Below are 18,381 nucleotides of genomic sequence, written 5' to 3' on the forward strand. Positions count from 1 at the left end.
CCATCAAACATATTTCTAGCGGATTGTTGCGAAGTAGTTTTAATCTTAACTTAATATACATAATATACAAGTGATAGTATGTTTACATTTCATGGAGTTTTACTTCTTCTTCTTCTTTCAATTCTTAAGCTAATTCAATGTTGGGTCAATGTCAGCCCTTGTAAATATATAAAACATGCTTTTCTTTTCGTCGTTTAATGTTAAGAAAAGCATTAAGTAAATATTAGTATGAATAAATCAATTCCAGTACTTATTTGGACACAAAAAAGCTGAATGCACCAATCCTTAAGTAGAGCTATATCCAAACAGTCCAAACGGTTTAGTATACTGACTGGTGCCTGGAGCTGAGCTGTCCGAGGTCCGCCTGCGCGCCGCGGCTGAGGAACTCCGCCTTGAACTTGTCGACCTCGCGGCGCACCTCGCTCTCGTGCGCCTTGCGCATCGCGTCCAGCGCCGCCAGCGTCGCGCGCGTCTCCTCCGCCAGCGCCTGCTCCTTGTCCAACCTGCCACACGCCACCACATGAGACACTCATAATCAGCTCTTAGGGGAACGAATAATCTTATATATAAAATTCTCGTGTCACAATGTTAGTTACCGTACTCCTCCGAAAAGTCTTCACCGATTTTCACCAAATTTTATATGCATATTCAGTAGGTCTGAGAATCGGCTACTATCTACTTTTCAGACTCCTTAGTGATAAGGAATGATCACCATTAAAATTTTTTTTAACATTAACATAGATACATACATACATAGAAACAACCCAAGCTAATAAAGCGTGGTAAAAATAAATTCTAAGAAGAGTATGTTTATGGGTAAGTCGTTAGAATTTAATTATGAGAGTGAAAATCTATTACGTGAGAGAAATAGTGGAGAAAAAAAGAAAGAGTAAAATTAACCTTCTAATTTCTATAGAAATTAAATAAATGGTTTTAACAACCTTCCGAGGGAACGATAGGAATGGGGAGAGAGGTGGTTGTTACCTGAGCTGGTCGCGCTCGGCGCGGTGCTTGTCCTCCATCTCGCGCACGATGCGGCGGTGCGAGCTCTCCATGGCCAGCAGCCCCTTCTCGCACAGCGCGCGCAGCTGCTCGATCTCCTGCTGGTAGCGCGCGCGCAGCCCGTCGCCGTGCGTGTCCGCCGCCACCGCGCTCTGAGGACACATCCACACAAATACTTAATTGGATCTGCTCCACTCAAATCGGGTGCAGCTCAAAATAAGGGAATATTTAATGCATGGTCGTACTTAACCTGAGCAACTTACCTGGTAAGCAGCGCGCAGGCTGTCCAGCTGCGCGGAGTACTCGGAGTCGAGCGCGGCCAGCCGGCGCTGCAGCGTGCGCGCGCGCTCGCGGAGTGCCGCGCGCTCGCGCTCGTGCTGCGCCTGCATCTGAGCGCGCGCGCGCCGCGCCGCCGCCAGCGCGCTCGCCTGCTGCGCCAGCGCGCACTCGCCGCGCGCGCGCTCCGCCGCCAGCCGGTCCAGCGCGTCCTGCAGCCGCTGGCAGTGCTGGCAGGGCGCCAGCGCCTGCAGCGCCTCCACGCGGCGGCGCAGCGCGTCGATGCGCTCGAGCGCGCCGCGCGGCGCCTCGCCGCCCGCGTCGTCGTCGGGCTCGCCGCCGAGCCGCCGCTGCGCGGCCGCCACCGCCGCCTCCACCCGCTCGAGGCTCTCGCCGATCTTCGTCGAGTCTTCACTGTTGCCCGAACAGTCACTGGAGAAGAGCGCTCGGCACTCGTTCGAGAAGTGCTGGAACAGGTACACGAACTCCGCCTCGCGGGCGGGGTCCGTTTCCAGCGCGGAGATGGCGTCCTCCCGGTGCGCGGCGTCGCGCGGCTCCGAGGCGCGGTACGTGCCCTCCACCACGGCCACGCGCGCGTCCACCAGCGCCTTCTGCGCGAGGACTTCGGCCAGCTGCTGCAGCAGCGCGCGGCTGTCGAGTCCCGGGGAGCCCTCCTTGCGGCGGTCGGCGGCGAGGCACTCGCGGTAGCGCGAGGCGATGTCGCGCACGGCGGCGTCCATCTCGCAGCGCAGGTGGTCGTGCGCGGCCTGCCACCACAGCTCGAGGTCGGCGCGGTCCTGCGCGGTGAGCGCGAGGCGGCCGCGGCGCGCCTGCTCCAGCGCGGCGTCGCACAGGCGCGCGGCGCGGGCCAGCGCGCGCGCCACCTCGGCCTGCACGAGCTCGGCGCCCAGCGCGTCGCGCGCGGCCGCCCACGCCTCGCGCACGCGCGCCGCCTCGAGGTTGGCCTTCTGCTGCTCGAAGTCGCCGTCGCTCGGCGCCGCGTGGCTGAGCGTCTCGCTCGCCAGCGCCGAGCACAGCTCCGCCAGCTTTTCCGATTTGTATTTGTCGATGGCCTCGGCGACCTCCCGCTGGGACGCCTTGAGCGCCTCCAGGTCCGCGCTCTGGATGATCAGCTCCGACTTCCTCGAATCTTTGGTTTCCGTCGAGTTGTTCATGATGTCGATCTTGCGCGAGAGTATCCTGGCCAGGTAGTCGAGCGAGCTCTTCGTGCCGTTCGAGCTCCTCGTGCTGTCGCCGCTCATCTTACACTTAAGATTATCGATTAATTGACTAGTTTCGATTATTTCAGACTTTATTAACCTAGCGAAGAATCTACTCCCATTGGAGGATTCTAGAGCCTCTTGAATCCTGCTGACCAGTACCGCCTCGTACGCCAGCTTCTCTGCCAGAATTTCCAAGCTCTTCCTATGAGTCAGCTCACCCGCTTCGTAGAGTGCCGCCTTCTTCTTAGATATTTCGAGCAGTTTAGTTCTCAACTGCTCCTCAAGTTGTACGACGACTTGCGCTACACTATCATTAATTTCTTCATCCTGGTTCTGTTCACAGTCTACGACGCACTTGTCGAAGCAATCCTGTAGCCGCTTACTGACATCCATTAAACATTTCTCCATCGACTTGATGCTATACTTTTTTTCTAAGCTCGGAGACGGCGATCTTCTTGACTTTGCAGCTCGCATTGCACTCATTTGACAAAGACATTCGTTCACCTTATTTCTTGAATGTATTACAACATTCTCAAGACTCTGTAGCCTGTCTAAGAGATGCCTTTGGGATTGCGTGCCTATCGTTGAACTTTCCGTGCTGTCGTTGAAGACGGGACTGTCAGTCGATCTTGTCGCTTGACTTAGAGATTCACAGGAGTTTGTCAGATCCCGACGATTCTCTAATGCTGAAGCTACTTTGGTTTCTAGCGAACTCAATCGGACCAGCATTTTCATTGGTTCGGAGCTGGTGGCGCTGTCCAATGACTTTCTTCTAAGCCTGGCAGCTAATCTCTTCATTCTTTTTTCATCCGTGACACTGTCTGTTTTTGATAATTTCTCTTTGGCGGGTGACGCACTCTTAGATGGGGAGTTTATCGTTGGAACAGATTCGCCTGACTCCAATAATGTGATTTTGTTTTCTAGCTCTGTTAACTTTTCCTCCACCTCTTTGCCCAGTGTAAACGATTCTCTCCCTTTTAATGACAAACTTCGTCTCTTTTCTCTTGACTCTGACTTTTGTATTTTGTGTTTTAACGTGCGGACCTGTTTGTCCGAAGCTGTCAATTTTTGCGTTAAATCCAAAATACGAGCTGCCATTAGATCTATTTCGGATCTACTGCATTGTTCGCGTAGTTTCATTTCGTTTCTTAATTTCATATTTGTTATTTCTAGCTCGTCATACATACTATGCGAATCACGAAGTTCCTTTTTCATGGCTTTTATTTCTTGAATTGCCTTAATAAATCTACCACGCAAATCTCCATATTCTTCAATTAGTCTGTTTTTCTCTAAAGTTTCTAAGTTAAGGTCCTGATTTAGATTCGTAAGGTCACTCAGGGAACCGATACTCTTCCTTTTTTCTTTGGTCGGTGATTCCGCTGTAACACGCCCCTCTAAATCACGGATTCTACTATATAAATTATCATTTTCTTTAACACTTTTAAGAAGTTTGTCATTAAGTTCGTTTAGTTCTTTTTGGAGCTGCTTAATTGTTTCTTGAGCGGAGGATAACTGCCTCGTTAACAACTCACAGTGTTCAGTGGATTCTTTCAAAAAATTCTGAGTCTCCGTTAGTTTATTTTCCCACATATTCTTATCTTGATTGTAAAGCTGTTTAATGGCATCTATATTTTCAGCCTCTTTCGTTCGAGCTGACAGTTCTTCTTCCTTCTTCTGCAAAGTGGTTACTAACTCTTCCATTTTCTTTTCTCTTAACGCTGCGTCCGATTTAAGTTTGCGCAACCTCGCAAGTTCTGACTCGGCAGCGTTAACATCACTCAATGCCAGTTTAAGTTGTTTACGTAGATCGTCAATTTCGATGGTTTGTTTATCAATAGTCGAAATATAGCTACGTTTCCTGGGTTCATTCGGCTTCTCGTTCTCGTCGACACCTTCTACTGGATTATCTATATCCTTAACAGCATCAGTTTCATCCTTTTCACTTTTAATATCAGTTTTGGGTGTCGTTTGATGATATGCCCTGGCACGAACTTTTTCTTTTACTTTAGAAATTGGTGTCCTATTAAGAATTGGGGAAGGTGGTGGCTGAGGAGCCATGTCACCCCAATCTGCACTATCTCTTCGACCACCTTCGGATGCTGTTCGGTATTCTTCGTCTGAAGAGAATGGAGCTGATTTTCCAGTATTCGGTGTCACTGGGGTTACTGGAGATGCAGAGGATTCTGAAGCCTGGTCTACGCTGTCCTCTCGTAGAATTAATGACAAAGGTCCTGTGTCGGGCAAGCCGGCTGTCCTCCGAATAGCAGACAACCAGTTGGATCTGATTCCTGCTGTTACTGCTGAGAGAACTATGTGCTTACCATCCCACGTCTGAAAAAAAGAAAATATGTGGTCAAAAATTGGTAAAAGATTCAGTTTAAAACAAATGTTATTATAATTCAACCTACCTCAGTCTCAAAAGCATAACCATTCGTAGAGGCGGAAGTCGGCAGCTCCACCACTCTTGCAATACCGCTTAAGTCGATAACCCCATCCATTAGCCCCCGGTGTTCTGCATGGGGATCTCTGAAGTAGAGTAGCGCAGCTCCTCTGAGCACAAACCAGTGCCTCGACCAGCCACCTGCGCCACGTCGTTGCAGCCATCCTGCTCTCGCGTGTAGCAGTCTCTCAGCTGGAAGCTCAACTCGACTGGTCTCCACACTCTCTCCTGCTTCAGTGGCGTCGGCCGGCTCGCTACCCTCACTCGCTGAGCTGGAGCTGCCTTCTTCTGTTGGCGCACCGCCATCTGGTGTTCCGCGTGCCTGTAAAAAAGATAACTAAATATTAAATACATAAATTTAAGCAGTTAACGATTTTGCAATCAGCTGACGTAGAGTATTAAATGCTGTACAAAGACAAAGGTTCCAAGTAGAACAGAACTGCCTGAGGGGCACTGCAGATGCATAGCTGCCCCTGAGGACGATGTTTCATCTTACCGCATCCTTTAAATCAGGATATAGGCACGGCATATACTACCACCGATTAAAATAAAATAATAATATAAGTAATTCTGAAGTAAAATAATAGTATAAGTAATAAGTAGAAAAAGTGATTTAGAAGAATCAAAATATTGTTCTCACACTATCTAACTGTAAAAGCATACCGGTAGTCGATCAGGCGGCGGGAGCCTCGTGGGTCGTTCGAGCGTGGGCGGCAGCGCGCGGCGGGAGCGCGGCCTCGTCAGCGACGCCGCGATGTCCCGCAGCTGCTCGTCGTACTGCTGGTGTTGCTGGTGCAGCAGTGGGGAACGTACCGCGTTCACTGCTGTGCAACGAAACAATCATTATGTATTCCACTTCATATATCTTTAACTGATATAGAACAGAAGTTCTGCATAAAATCGATCGATTGCAATGTTATTCCTGCTTGACCACTGCGTACTACCATATAACAATTTTGCCTAAAAAACAGCGAAGAAATGTGGCGATGATTCCATCGCAGAGGAACACCTAAGAGTCCCTTTTAAAACTATATTTTAGTCGTATTATAGGTTCAGTGATAATTAAGAAAAATATTAGGTATAATGTGGATTATCCTTGATCATACCATCGTCATTTGTCGATGTGGTGGTGGGTTCAGCCCAGGTATCCCTTCGACGCGACCTCGCCTTCTCCTCTCCATTGATCTTATCCCGCGTCGGAGGCGAAGCCGATGATACAGGTTGATCCGTATATACTGCAAAAGAAATACCCCGTTAAGAATGGGTTCCATTTCATTGAACGATTTTTATCCGCCGAGAATAATTTAACTCGACAACTTAACGATTATCTGGAGTTATGAAAAATCGTCCAACTCTAAGGGTGGATACGAAATCGCCAACATATTTCTTTCGAAAAATTAATGGGCTTGCCATGCTAACCAGCGATACCAGTTGGACAAAGGTTGACATTATGTGTTGGCAGATAACAAAAAGTTGGTCCGCATGGCAGCGCCGGCTGGCATAATTGAAGGAATCTCGCAACTGTCGGATCGCGTGCCAAGGTCGCCAATAAGAGCAAGACTCCATTTAAATTATTCGCCCTTTAGTCGATTATTTACGAGTTAGGGATTGTTTGCACTTCACAATAACGATTCACGCTACACTACACGCACAGTTTATGTAATCGAATGCCAATGGTATCGATGTATCGATTATGTTTATGTATGTGTTGTTTTATAGCAGTTTAAGTTGAACTTGAAATATTTATTCCTTTGTATTACTAAGCTTTTATTTTTTTTTACATATTTGGTTTTGTAATTACACACACGATATCTTGTAGATATTTTTAGCCACCTACTTTACATAATTTATGAATAATGTTAGGAGTATTATTGTATCGAAGCCTACTTAATAGTACCTATGCTTCCAAACAATCAGAAGTAATAACCGGTAAAATAATCTAGTCGAATCTGAAAATTTGTAGACTGCGATACGTGATATGTGATTATTCAAATACATCAAGAACAAACGTTATTTTACTTTAAAATACTGGAATCAAACTGAAATAAAAATTAATTATAAGCGTATCCCATCGATTGAATGTAGGCACTCCCATTCGGGCTATCGAAGGCATCGTAGCCGCCGACGATCAAATAATATAAATGAACCTGTCATTATGCGAAATTGTAGAGCTGTTCCGCTGAAACATTTTGAGTATTTTTGAGTCCCGACAGCGCACGCATGTGTGTTCCATGAATATAAATTTAATAATTGTGAGCGAGATTTTAATACACAGAAACAAAAATAAGGGAAGAATCATTGATGTATAACCCAATGTCATTGGGAAGAATAAAGAAATTTTGTAGGCCTGTGTGGTGGAGTGATCATATATTCTAAGACAGGTCTAAGACGCAGATGGTTCTGGGATTGATTCCACGCCAGGCAAATATGTATATAAATGACAAATTTGGTTCAAGTCGTGGGTCTGGGTGTTCGTGCGCACTTGTGTATGTCCGTAGGACAAACAAGGAACCCTGTGTAGGGCTAACAGTGAGGTAAGAATTATATTTTGACGTGTTGAAATGTTTAATATCTAATGTTTGTTGAAAATTTTAGGAGAATTCAGTTCTGACATAACAATATTTTGTAGTCTTGGTCTACACGCATATCCAAACAAAAAGAGAACTTTTTATCACGATACTTTTGTTCTTATTACGTTCGTTAACCTAGTAACACCCTGGCGGCCATTTTATCGTACAAAATAAACAAGATGGCGCGAAGTCCGAGCTTTGTCGGCGCACGTGCAAATATTCCAATTTATCCCCTTATAGAGACGTATTATTATCTGTGGTGCTTGTAAATCATCATTATGAATGGAGCAGCGAATGGCCTCGTTTATACAATAGATCATATGATGGGTAGAAATGCCAATATTTTTGTAATATTAACCGACTCACGTTATTTACTGTTAAACAAATAAAACTGAACTGTCAGACAAACAGTTACAACGAACAATGTGTTCTAGGCAAATTGCAAAAAATAGATATATGGTTTTAGGCGGACTGTGAAATCTTGTTATCGTACTATCCGGAGTTTAAAACATAGGACTTTGTGATATCCATCCAACCATCAGCCTTTACTAGTCCACTGCTGGACACAGACCTCCCCTAGTCTGCGCCACTCCGACCGGTCTTGGGCCGTCTGCATCCAGCGGTTACCCGCCGTCGGGGGTCGGGGGGCGTCCTGTACTCCTTTTGCCGAGACGTGGTCTCCATTCGAGGACCTTCCTACCCCACCGGTTATCGGTCCTACGAACTATGTGGCCAGCCCATTGCCACTTCAGCTTGCTTATTTTGAGAGTGACTGACTTTGTGATAACAAGACTTCAATGAGACCATTACTGAACCACGTTGTGTATGTGCCACGTTATGCTACAAATAAATATCATCTCTACTCAATTCTGTAGTACACACGCGTATCTTCAGAAAAGTTCCATCAATTTTGCATATTAATTCCTTATAAGCAATTAAGCGCGAACATCTATAGCTCTCTAAGAATAATATTGAGTGTTTCGCTTGTCGGCCCACGATGATTAGTTAATCGATTATTGTATTCGATATTATTTCGAATGCTTAAAGACTTACGTTCAGCTAAAGATTTAATTGGTTTCTAAATTAATTTAAATACAATGTTGCATTCGTATAAACTAAAACAAGGTAGATACTTATAATTAACCAAGTCACGAAAGAAGTGTCAAGTTTTTTGTTTATTGTAGGTAACCTAATGTAACATATACATGTGGCAGAATGATTTTTAATCTGTGGTGCGGTAAGGCGCGGTGCGGCGTGGCGGGAGAAATTGAGTTTTGGCGGGAAGCTAATTGTCATTATCGTCATTGTTATAAAGTATCTAAGAAAATATATCATATTCCTCTAAATGTTTATTTTATTGTGATACACCCAAGAAATATAGCTTTATATACATCTTTAAAACTCTTGGGTATTTGTTTACAATAATACAAATAGAATAAAAAAAAATGTTTGTATTGTGAACATACTAAACCAAATTGTAATTAAGTTACGATTATTATTTACTGATATCAACGTGGATAATATCAACGAGGGAAACTGAATTTCATATCATTAGACATCAAGACTTATGCTCGAGTTTAACATACACAATGAAGTTATTTATGTCATTGATCTATAACCTGAAGATACGCCACAAGCGAGCAAAACTTGAAACATACAAAATACGTCAAGTGGTGTAAAACGAGTTGAAACGACTCCAGTCGCTCTCGCGCGGCGTAGTAATACACACGAATGTCACTGAACACGTTAAACGTCATTATTTTGAATTTTAAGCCTCAAAATGCCTTCTTGTGCAATGCGTAAATGCAAAAATTATGCTCGAAAAAGAAACAAACTTCATGGAATCACCTATCACACGTAAATGAAGAGAAATTATTAAATTTTGTTTATTTTTCGTGTTCGATCCGCCATGATTACGTGAGTAACCAGAAAGAGACAAAGTATGTTTTTGTGAATGAAAGTGATAAAGACGCAAAATGCATGGTCATAGATCAACAGAACAGATGTGACATTTTATTGAATCTGACGATGTTCATATGTCGTATGTTATAGTTTAAAATCCCACTGCTTAATTTTTATATTAGTGTGTTTTTAGTCAAAATATAACTTTTTATAGTTTATTTTAATAAAATAAAATCGATATATATGAAATTCTGTATCCCAATCTCTAAATTTCCTTCGATACCTGTGGTAAATAATAAAAAATATTACCATAAAATTTATATAGGATAGTATACGGTATTTTAAAATTTATTTAATTGAATAAATATTTCAATCATTAAGGTCGTATTTCTTCCTTAACCTAAACATAATTTAATAAACAATCTTTGTATAGCCAGAAATTAATCCTCAAAAAGACCACGGTAAAATTAGAATCTTATATATAAAATTCTCATGTCACAATGTTAGTTACTGTACCTACTCCTGCGAAACGGCTATACTGATTTTCACCAAAATTTATATGCATATTCAGTAAGTCTGAGAATTGGCTACTATCTATTTTTCATATCTCTTAAGTGATAAGGGTTGTTCACCCTTAACATTTTTTTTATTTATATGGCAACACAATGTTTGCTGGGACAGCTAGTACATTTATAAAATTTACACAACTTTGCAATTAATGGTCGTGTGTAAAATAAAACTGATAATAATAAACATAGATTAGTAAAGATACTTCGCCGCCTTGAAATTGAAATAAGCCACAAACGGCTTATTAGTAAGTTCTTTTTTTGAATTCTTGACAAATAAAAACATTTTTAGAGAAAATTTACGAATAAATAACTAATACTGCGTAATTTACATAATAAATAAATCATTATTTCAAATATTTTAGAGACATTTTAGCACGGAGACGTGGCAAAACTTTTTTACGCAACTATTTCAATTCTCAAAACTGGGTACATTTTCTTGTTAGGAGTGAGTAATATTTACTAATCTATGATAATAAATATAAACAATTTTTAAATCGTATGTTTTAAACCAGTCGATACATCTGTATAGATACATTCTTTCAAATTATATTTTTATATAATAATAATTTATTTAGTTAAACTGTACTATAACATTTCTACGTAAACGACATACTAAAACTATTATCGACAGTTTTGGACATTTTTTACCTTCTGTTCCATTATTTCTTTGTCTTTGACAAGCATGCGGATCAATGGGAAAGCCACCATACGTCCCGTTTTTAACGGGACAGTCCCTTTTTTCGATGCTTCGTGCCGTTGTCTCCGAAATGAACCGTTACCATTGTCAATTAAGTAACAGTAAATAGTATAATTGTGAAAAAAAACATGGGGTGCTCCATTTATCAGTTTTCATAAAGCGCCCCACATTTTTTGCACAATTATATTATTTACTGTTCCTTAAATGATACCTATATTGAAAATTATTTTCTACTTTTTAGTTAATTTTATCATAAAAGCGTGTTTTTTATTATTTTTAACTATATTTTTTCAAGTAAAAAGTATTTGACATAAAAAAAAACGATGTCCCGTTTTGACTGAAGTAATCATTGGTCACTATATTCCATGGTCAATATTTACGTTTGCGTACATTTGAAACGCAAGGTCAAACACTAGTTGTCTTTTTTTATCACATTGTTCTAATAGCTCTGTCCCTTATAGAACATTTGTCTATGTAGTTAAAGGTAAGTAAAATAAAAAACGTGCATGTGTGCTATCAAAGCAGTTTCGCTCAAGTTTTCTCTCAAGTTAGTGGGCGTATAACATGTCTAGTATAAAATGTCATTGATTTATGTACTAAAATGACCCCATACAATTACGATGAGACGTAAAAAATCCAACGATTTAAATTCCGATTTTCCTTATATGTCAAATAGAAAACACCAAAAAGACAATAATATGATAAAATACGTCTTAAATCACCGACCAATGATCTACACACCATTAAAACGCCTAACAAAACTCACGTAACACATTTATTTAAATCACTTCGGTGGATAATAAATATAATATACGATCTGTTCCCGGGTAAAAAGTAATAATCGTGTCCAGAATGCAAATCCTAGTAACAGGAATAATAGGGCCGTGTACGGCTGTCATATACGTCATTGCGGAGAGATTTACCGACTTGACTCACCGAGCGCGAGCTAACGAGGACCATCTTTTCCTCTCAATTTAAGGGATAAATTGCAAGTGCGAGACGAATTTGCACATTGAGGGTTCCGTACCATACAATTTTTATTTTGAATACTTTGCTGTTATCATAACACTATGGCTGTAAGTGAATACGTTGTGAAAATTTTAAGTGTCTTATCTATTATTGTTCAACAGATAAAGTAAAAAGTGCCGAAAATATCAATTTGTTGTATTACGACCTCTATTTATTTTGTAGATTTTTTTAGTACCTACTATTACACATATTCTGTGAATGGTGGCATTATTGGCTATTTCAGAAATTTCCAACACCATTGCACTATTTGCAGTGATTCACATTAGGTATCTTTGTATTAAACTATAATTCATATCTTTTTCGCTATACTCGTTTATCGCTTTCCGTTCACATTGTGACCCGTTCAGCCGTGCAAAAAAAACGGCAAACTCCAATAAATATGAATGAAGCCGGCGCCGTAAGTCATTGACACCCACCGCGCATTGTGCTCGGGACTGCATTAACCGCGCTCGCCACTTCATTATCGGCTAAATAGCCTATTTCCATTACTGGCAGGCCCTTTTTATGCCTCGGCGGACGAGGGCCGACTGCGCTGTGAGCTAATTTGTCTAATGCGTTTTTTGAAACAGTCATGTTGGAGCTAATGATATTGTTAGTTAGTCTTCATTACTATTGATGAATTACTATTGCCGATTTGTAGTTGGATTCGAAGGCAGTGCTACTTTGATCTTGTTTGAAGAATGTGGTAATGGATATGTCCGAAGGATTCCAGTTTTGTCCTTAAGGGTAGCAACACATGACCGAACTCATGTAGGAATCTAATCTTATCTGAGGTAGAATACTGATGTTCATGGGCGGCAATAGTCACTCAACATCAGATGGACTGCACTTTATATTTGCATACAGATTCTAATTTGAACCCTTGAATTTGAAGTTAAGATTTTTAAAGGAAACCGAATCTTGGAATCAAACTTGAGACTAGTCGTATCGGAACAATTAGACGATTAAGCATAACTTCCTAGCTTGCAGTAAAAATGTTTTTATTTAAATCATTCCACTTAACAATGTTAGATTCAGTTACAGTTACATACAATGAATTCAGTGGAATCTTGTAAAGTTCCATCAAGCTCCGCGGGGTCGACGGCCGCGTGCTGTCTGTCATCTTATACATTTATTAGTGGCGAATAACTAAGCATCAAAGCCGTTGACCCCTTAGTCATTAGTCACGGGCATGCAATATGGACGCCTTGAGCATTAGCGATGCTTTCGCCGAAACTTACGTTTTTAGGGTTCTGTATACAAGAGGTAAGAACGGGACTCTATTACTAAACCTACGCTGTCTATCGATGTGTCACAGGGCTCAATCTCTTGAACAATAAGAGATAAGTCACTTAATTTTCTCCAAATATGGTCGCTATAATACCAAATCTAAAAGTTATTTTTACGGCTTACACTTTTAATTTTCATAATGCAACACAATTACACACAATAAAAATTGTTAATACGGAACCCATAGTTCCCGAATCCGACTCGCACTTGATCAATTTTTGTAAGCTTCGCAAGCAAATTTCGATGAGGGTTTGTGATGTAACGGCGATGACAGGAGACGTCGAACAATCGATACAACGTCAGGTTTAGATGATAGATGGTCACCGCTGATGAGATTTTCGGTGTAGGTTAGTTTTCTTTTGTTGCAATCTTTTTATTGTTATGTAAGGATGGTTGGTTTTGTATCTACATATTTCGAGTATGATACAAGTTTGTTAGTAAGAATATCGATAGATTTATAACTAGGTTTGCCACACGCAATGTAATGCTCAATTATTATCGTACTATATTTTAGTCACTTGCACCACATAACATATACTTTTTCGAGGCGTTCCAGCTTAGTCCTCAGGGGTAGCGGCGCATCTGTGGCCGACCTCAGGTAGAAATATCTAATCCTATTTGGGGTTGATTAGAGATGTCCATGGGTGGCAGTAGTCACTTACCATCAGGTGGACTGCATGCTCGTCTGCTACTCCAATATTATGAAAAAATATTACAGAAAAAGTATACTGAAACCTATTATAGGTACGTCACCATTCCTGAGGGTTATGTTGCATCATATTTTCTTTTATTTCTTTTTTTTTTAATATAAAAGTAGCAGGCAACTATGCAGTCCATCTGATGGTATGTGGCTACAGCTGCCCATAGATATCTGTAATCAAAACCCCCAGATAAGATTAGATTCCTATCTGAGGTCGGTACCACAGATACGCCACTACCCTTGGGGACTTAGCTCGAATGCCTCGGAAAAGTATGTCTCCCTTACCACATCCTTCAAAGTAGAAAACAGCAACGCCTAACACTGCTGTTATTAGGCAGAAATAGGTGTGGCGTTGGCGTCGTTGGAGTCATGACACAGAGGGTATATGTAAGTTATCCGGTTACACGAATAAACCAGTAACACTGTTAGTTTCTAGGACAATTATTATAATTCCCAAATCTCAATTAAGGACAACTACCGTCTACAGGTAACGAGGTCGTAAAATTAGCGTTTATTGATGTTATGGCCGCAGGTAGCTGTTTCGGCACCCAGTTTGCTTGGCGACGTGTGATTACAGTATGTAAATGATTACACCACGGCAATTGTGGGTATGTCTTCATCAAGGCAACGGTCTAAATTCAAGTCGTTTATCGATGATAACGCGAAAGTTGTAGTCAAGGAACCGGCTGAATGATTTCTAAATCAATCTGATTTTTAATTAAAATACATTTTTACTGATGAACAAAATTGCCAGGTTGCCTAGACGCAATCATTTATCGTTTTAGTGAAATACCTATTAGCTTAATTAGTAGTAAGTATATTTTCTTATTAATTAATAACATTGATTTGAAATTATTACTTATTAATATTTATAAACATGTTATTATGAATACTTCCGCTTTCATATTGGGTACTTTAAACTCGAAACGTTGCTATAAAAACTTTGATAACTACATTTTATTACCAGTTTACATAGTTCTATTACCTGTAACGGTTTTTCTACGATGGCGTGTATTTGGCAATAACCATGAAACTTTCATTTTGTAAAGTCGATGAAGACATTCGTTGTTTACGATTTGATTATTAAATCGACTGTTATAAATGCATTTCTCATTGGCTTTGTTCTTTGGTATTTTAATTGTTCATAGATATCTATCACCGGGTTAAGATTTATGTTTTTGTTGGGAGGAGGAAACTTCAACAAAAATCTATATTGCCCATTCAATTAGCATCGGTTGCTATCGAACAATGGAAATAACGCCAGAAATTCGATATACAGTTATAATATTAAACAACTTCTACAAAATTCAACCATTTATCGAGTCAATAAAAAAATAGGTATCAGCCCATACAGTCACCGGTTAATGTGTAATGAATTAAATGGATTAAGAAATTTTATTGCCTCAATAAAACTTGTACTCGCTCACTTACTTCGTTTAACTGAGGCAGTAATTTTCCGAATCCATTAAATGGATTGCGAATCGATTGGCGTACCAACATAAAAATTGCGAGTGGTACCGAGCCGACGGCGCGCTAACGTGCGTTGATTTGTAAATAAAAACAAACAAATGGCCGGAGAGATCTGCGCGGGCGCACATCGAGGCGTCATGCGCCGCCGCGCGCGTTACGACGGAGCAACACTCTCGCACGCTTCTGTTGTTCGTTTGTTATTCTTGTTGTACTTATATATACGAGTATATGACTATTTATTTACAAATGAGTGGCAGATTGAATTATAAAACAGTTGACATGATTTATAGTTATGATTACACATTCTTCGTCAGGTACGTAATTTATAAAGAAATCAAACGATTTACAATTTTGGCTGGGGGTTTATTTAAAAAAAGCGTGTGTGTGTCAGCTACGACGCACGATTGGAGTTTACTCCTTACGAACGATAATTATGATATATATCGAATTGAAAAAAAGGGTAAATGAACGCATCTGTTAAAATGATAAGAGAAACAAACATATATCTGTAATTATTCGGATTATTTATATTACTTCAATAATGCGTATTACATAAAGTATGTTACAAAATAATATAAATAATAATAATAATTGTGTTCAATTTATACAAATCCAATTTTAGGATGATTGATTTCTTATGCATTTATTATACAGCATGCATACCCTGTACTCGGCAGCAGTATACAAGTTGTGGCAGAACTTCGTAATACGCAGGCGCGCAACACACATGTACAAACATACGCACACATTCAACTCTCAGACTGGAGGTAGTGAACTATACAGTGAGACTACGAAGTATCGCGCAAAGAGGAGACCCCGAGAATGAGATACGCTGTGTAATGTATTCCATCTCATTCTTTTACACGTTCAATCCTACAGATATATATGTTTGTCTCTTTCTACGTTACGCCTCAACTTTTCGTGTTACACTTGATTTTACTCCTCATAAAATTTCCGTACCGAGCCTTATAACTCAAATCGTTTCTTAAGGAGTAAACTCCAAAAATGCAAAAAAAAACAGTATATGTGTTAAAGAGATTCTGTGAATAATAGGGAATAGTTATACTCAATGTGATGAAAATTAGTGATGTGGTTTTCTATATACCTTATATAACACCACACATCTTGGCTGTCAAATTTTATTGGTTTAAATAATTTAAGTGTAACTTTCGGTTATTTCAGAGAAATTGTATTGGTGTTTCGACTTTCGAGGTTAAATTTCGTAATGCTATTTTACAGAATAACACAACAAATAATAGCATCTAATATGTGGTTCGTGCTATCGTGTGAGTGTGGAGCCGCCGGAACTTCTGTCGAAAGTGAAATGCTAACCGCAGTCTTCCTTGTCACCTGGTTTGCGGGTAACGGGCCTTAGATTGACATTTTCAATTTATTCTTATGTAATTTGGCAAATTCATCTCGTGCACTATCATTTTGTATATTGCTTCGGTTTGAGGTGTTATTTTTATTATAATTTTAATCTTTACGACAGACGTCCTAAAATATTTTATATTAGATATTTAGATTTACATAGTGATAATAAATATAATGTTGTTTCAGATTTTGGAAATCATGTGTCATGTTTATTACATGTTGATTGTTGACGTTGAAAGTGTGAACTCTACCATTTCTTTGTAAGCGACATTAAAACTTTTAAAGTAGACTGAACTGCCACGGCTCCAATACAAATTTTGTGAAGGTTTCTACTGTGTTCTGGTTTAATCGGTGTGTTGAGACACGAGGATGACTAAAACTTCTACTTTTTAACCCGAGGATTATTCTTATTCAGGGTGCTTTACTAGTGTCCATTGGCGGCTTACATCTTACAAGTAGACTGACAACGAGCTTCTTCAAATTCGTACAAAACCTTAGTTTACGATCATTAAGCCGCCCACACACCACGCGAACAGGAATTCGGGTGCCATTAACCACGGCGATATTATCTGCAACCGATACATGAGGAGTACCACCGCCGCACTCATCGACAAAGGTCGCCATAACTCACGTGAACGTGTTCAGACAGCCTTAATGTTAAGCTTGTGACTTTAAGGGGAGCTTGAGCATGAGTCGACTTTTGCCGCGCGATTTTTGCAGCTAGTCGCATATCATCATTGCATCGCTGTGAGTACCTACTGCAGTTAGTCGCGTAACGATGATTTAAAGAGGTAGGTAGAGTTTCGATGGATCAATGGTTCTTTTACCGTTTGGCAACTCGTAACAACCGTAGGAAGCAACTCAAGTGAGATCGATATTAGACCATGCTCGGTGTGCTACCCAAATCGTAACATATACACGGCTTAACTAAGATCACAAGTTACAGTTTTTTCCAACCAATGTGTTAAGGACAAAAACAATAAGCACAGTCATGACGAGTGATAGATTGTAACTGGAGTTTCACGCTTAATTTTGTCTTATTTGTGATTTTGCGACAAAAATCGACCCATGTAAATCCACCTTAATTTGCTTATGAATTACACAATGGCGTAATGGTGTTTGTTTAATAATATGATACAATGGAATGATGCATGTATAAAGGCACTATCGTACTATGTTTCTATTGTATAATAACATAGATATTGAGTTGATATGTTTGTGTGTCATTTATCATTGCGTAACTGATTTAGCTAGAGATAGTGTGCACATACACAATACTATGTGATGGTAATTTATGTAATTAATATTTGTAGCACTAGTAAATCCCGGGGCGCAAAGTCCTAAGGCTAGTGTAGATAAAACTAATCTATAAAGTTAAGGCCACTTTGGACTCGATCAGCAGTTGGATGGGTGACCCGTGAATTTTGGACGAATTTGTCGTCAACAATATTTCCACCACTTATTGTAAATGTTATTAATTGATTAATTAAAACATTCAAAGCAAAACATATCAAAACGATTACCTAATATACATATTTACGCCTGGCTATTTTTGTTTCTACTTTTCATCTGCTTATCTTTTGTCTCTATTGCATCTAAGAGTACGAATAGATCTTGTTATTAAATCACTTACAAATATAACTTATTCGATTCATTCGGTGTGCCAGAATGCCGACAAATGATTTCATAAGCGTTAATAGGTCACGCATTACTGAGTCATCAATATACTTGCTGACCGTCGTGTCTAGACCCATTTAGATAATGTAAATTGCTCTGATCTAGCTGAAAATGTGTGTCGACCAAGTGTCGACACAATTATTCCACAGATTTATTCGACACAAATAATTGTCCCAATTATTC

The 18,381-nt window shown here is 40.2% G+C and overlaps 1 protein-coding gene across 5 annotated transcripts in view; it reads right to left on the bottom strand.

Moving 5' to 3' along the window:
* The window catches only part of osp (myosin phosphatase Rho interacting protein outspread), a 310,065-nt gene that overhangs the window by 4,122 nt on the left and 287,562 nt on the right, over positions 1 to 18,381 (bottom strand). For 3 of the 5 annotated variants that reach the window (XM_073087440.1, XM_073087444.1, XM_073087442.1), the window contains exons 7-12: positions 6,048 to 6,176; positions 5,605 to 5,765; positions 4,910 to 5,263; positions 1,266 to 4,832; positions 985 to 1,154; positions 333 to 503 (exon numbers count right to left, since the gene is read on the bottom strand). In XM_073087440.1, the coding sequence (XP_072943541.1) occupies positions 333 to 503; positions 985 to 1,154; positions 1,266 to 4,832; positions 4,910 to 5,263; positions 5,605 to 5,765; positions 6,048 to 6,176 (4,552 nt within the window). The remainder of the gene's footprint in view (positions 1 to 332; positions 504 to 984; positions 1,155 to 1,265; positions 4,833 to 4,909; positions 5,264 to 5,604; positions 5,766 to 6,047; positions 6,177 to 18,381) is intronic. The other 2 variants (XM_073087443.1, XM_073087441.1) reach the window with 1 other exon arrangement.

The sequence above is a fragment of the Epargyreus clarus genome, unplaced genomic scaffold (assembly GCF_041222505.1).
Source record: "Epargyreus clarus isolate Ecla_fem2 unplaced genomic scaffold, WU_Ecla_fem_2.2 ptg000026l, whole genome shotgun sequence".
In the NCBI taxonomy this organism is placed as follows: Eukaryota; Metazoa; Arthropoda; class Insecta; order Lepidoptera; family Hesperiidae; genus Epargyreus; species Epargyreus clarus.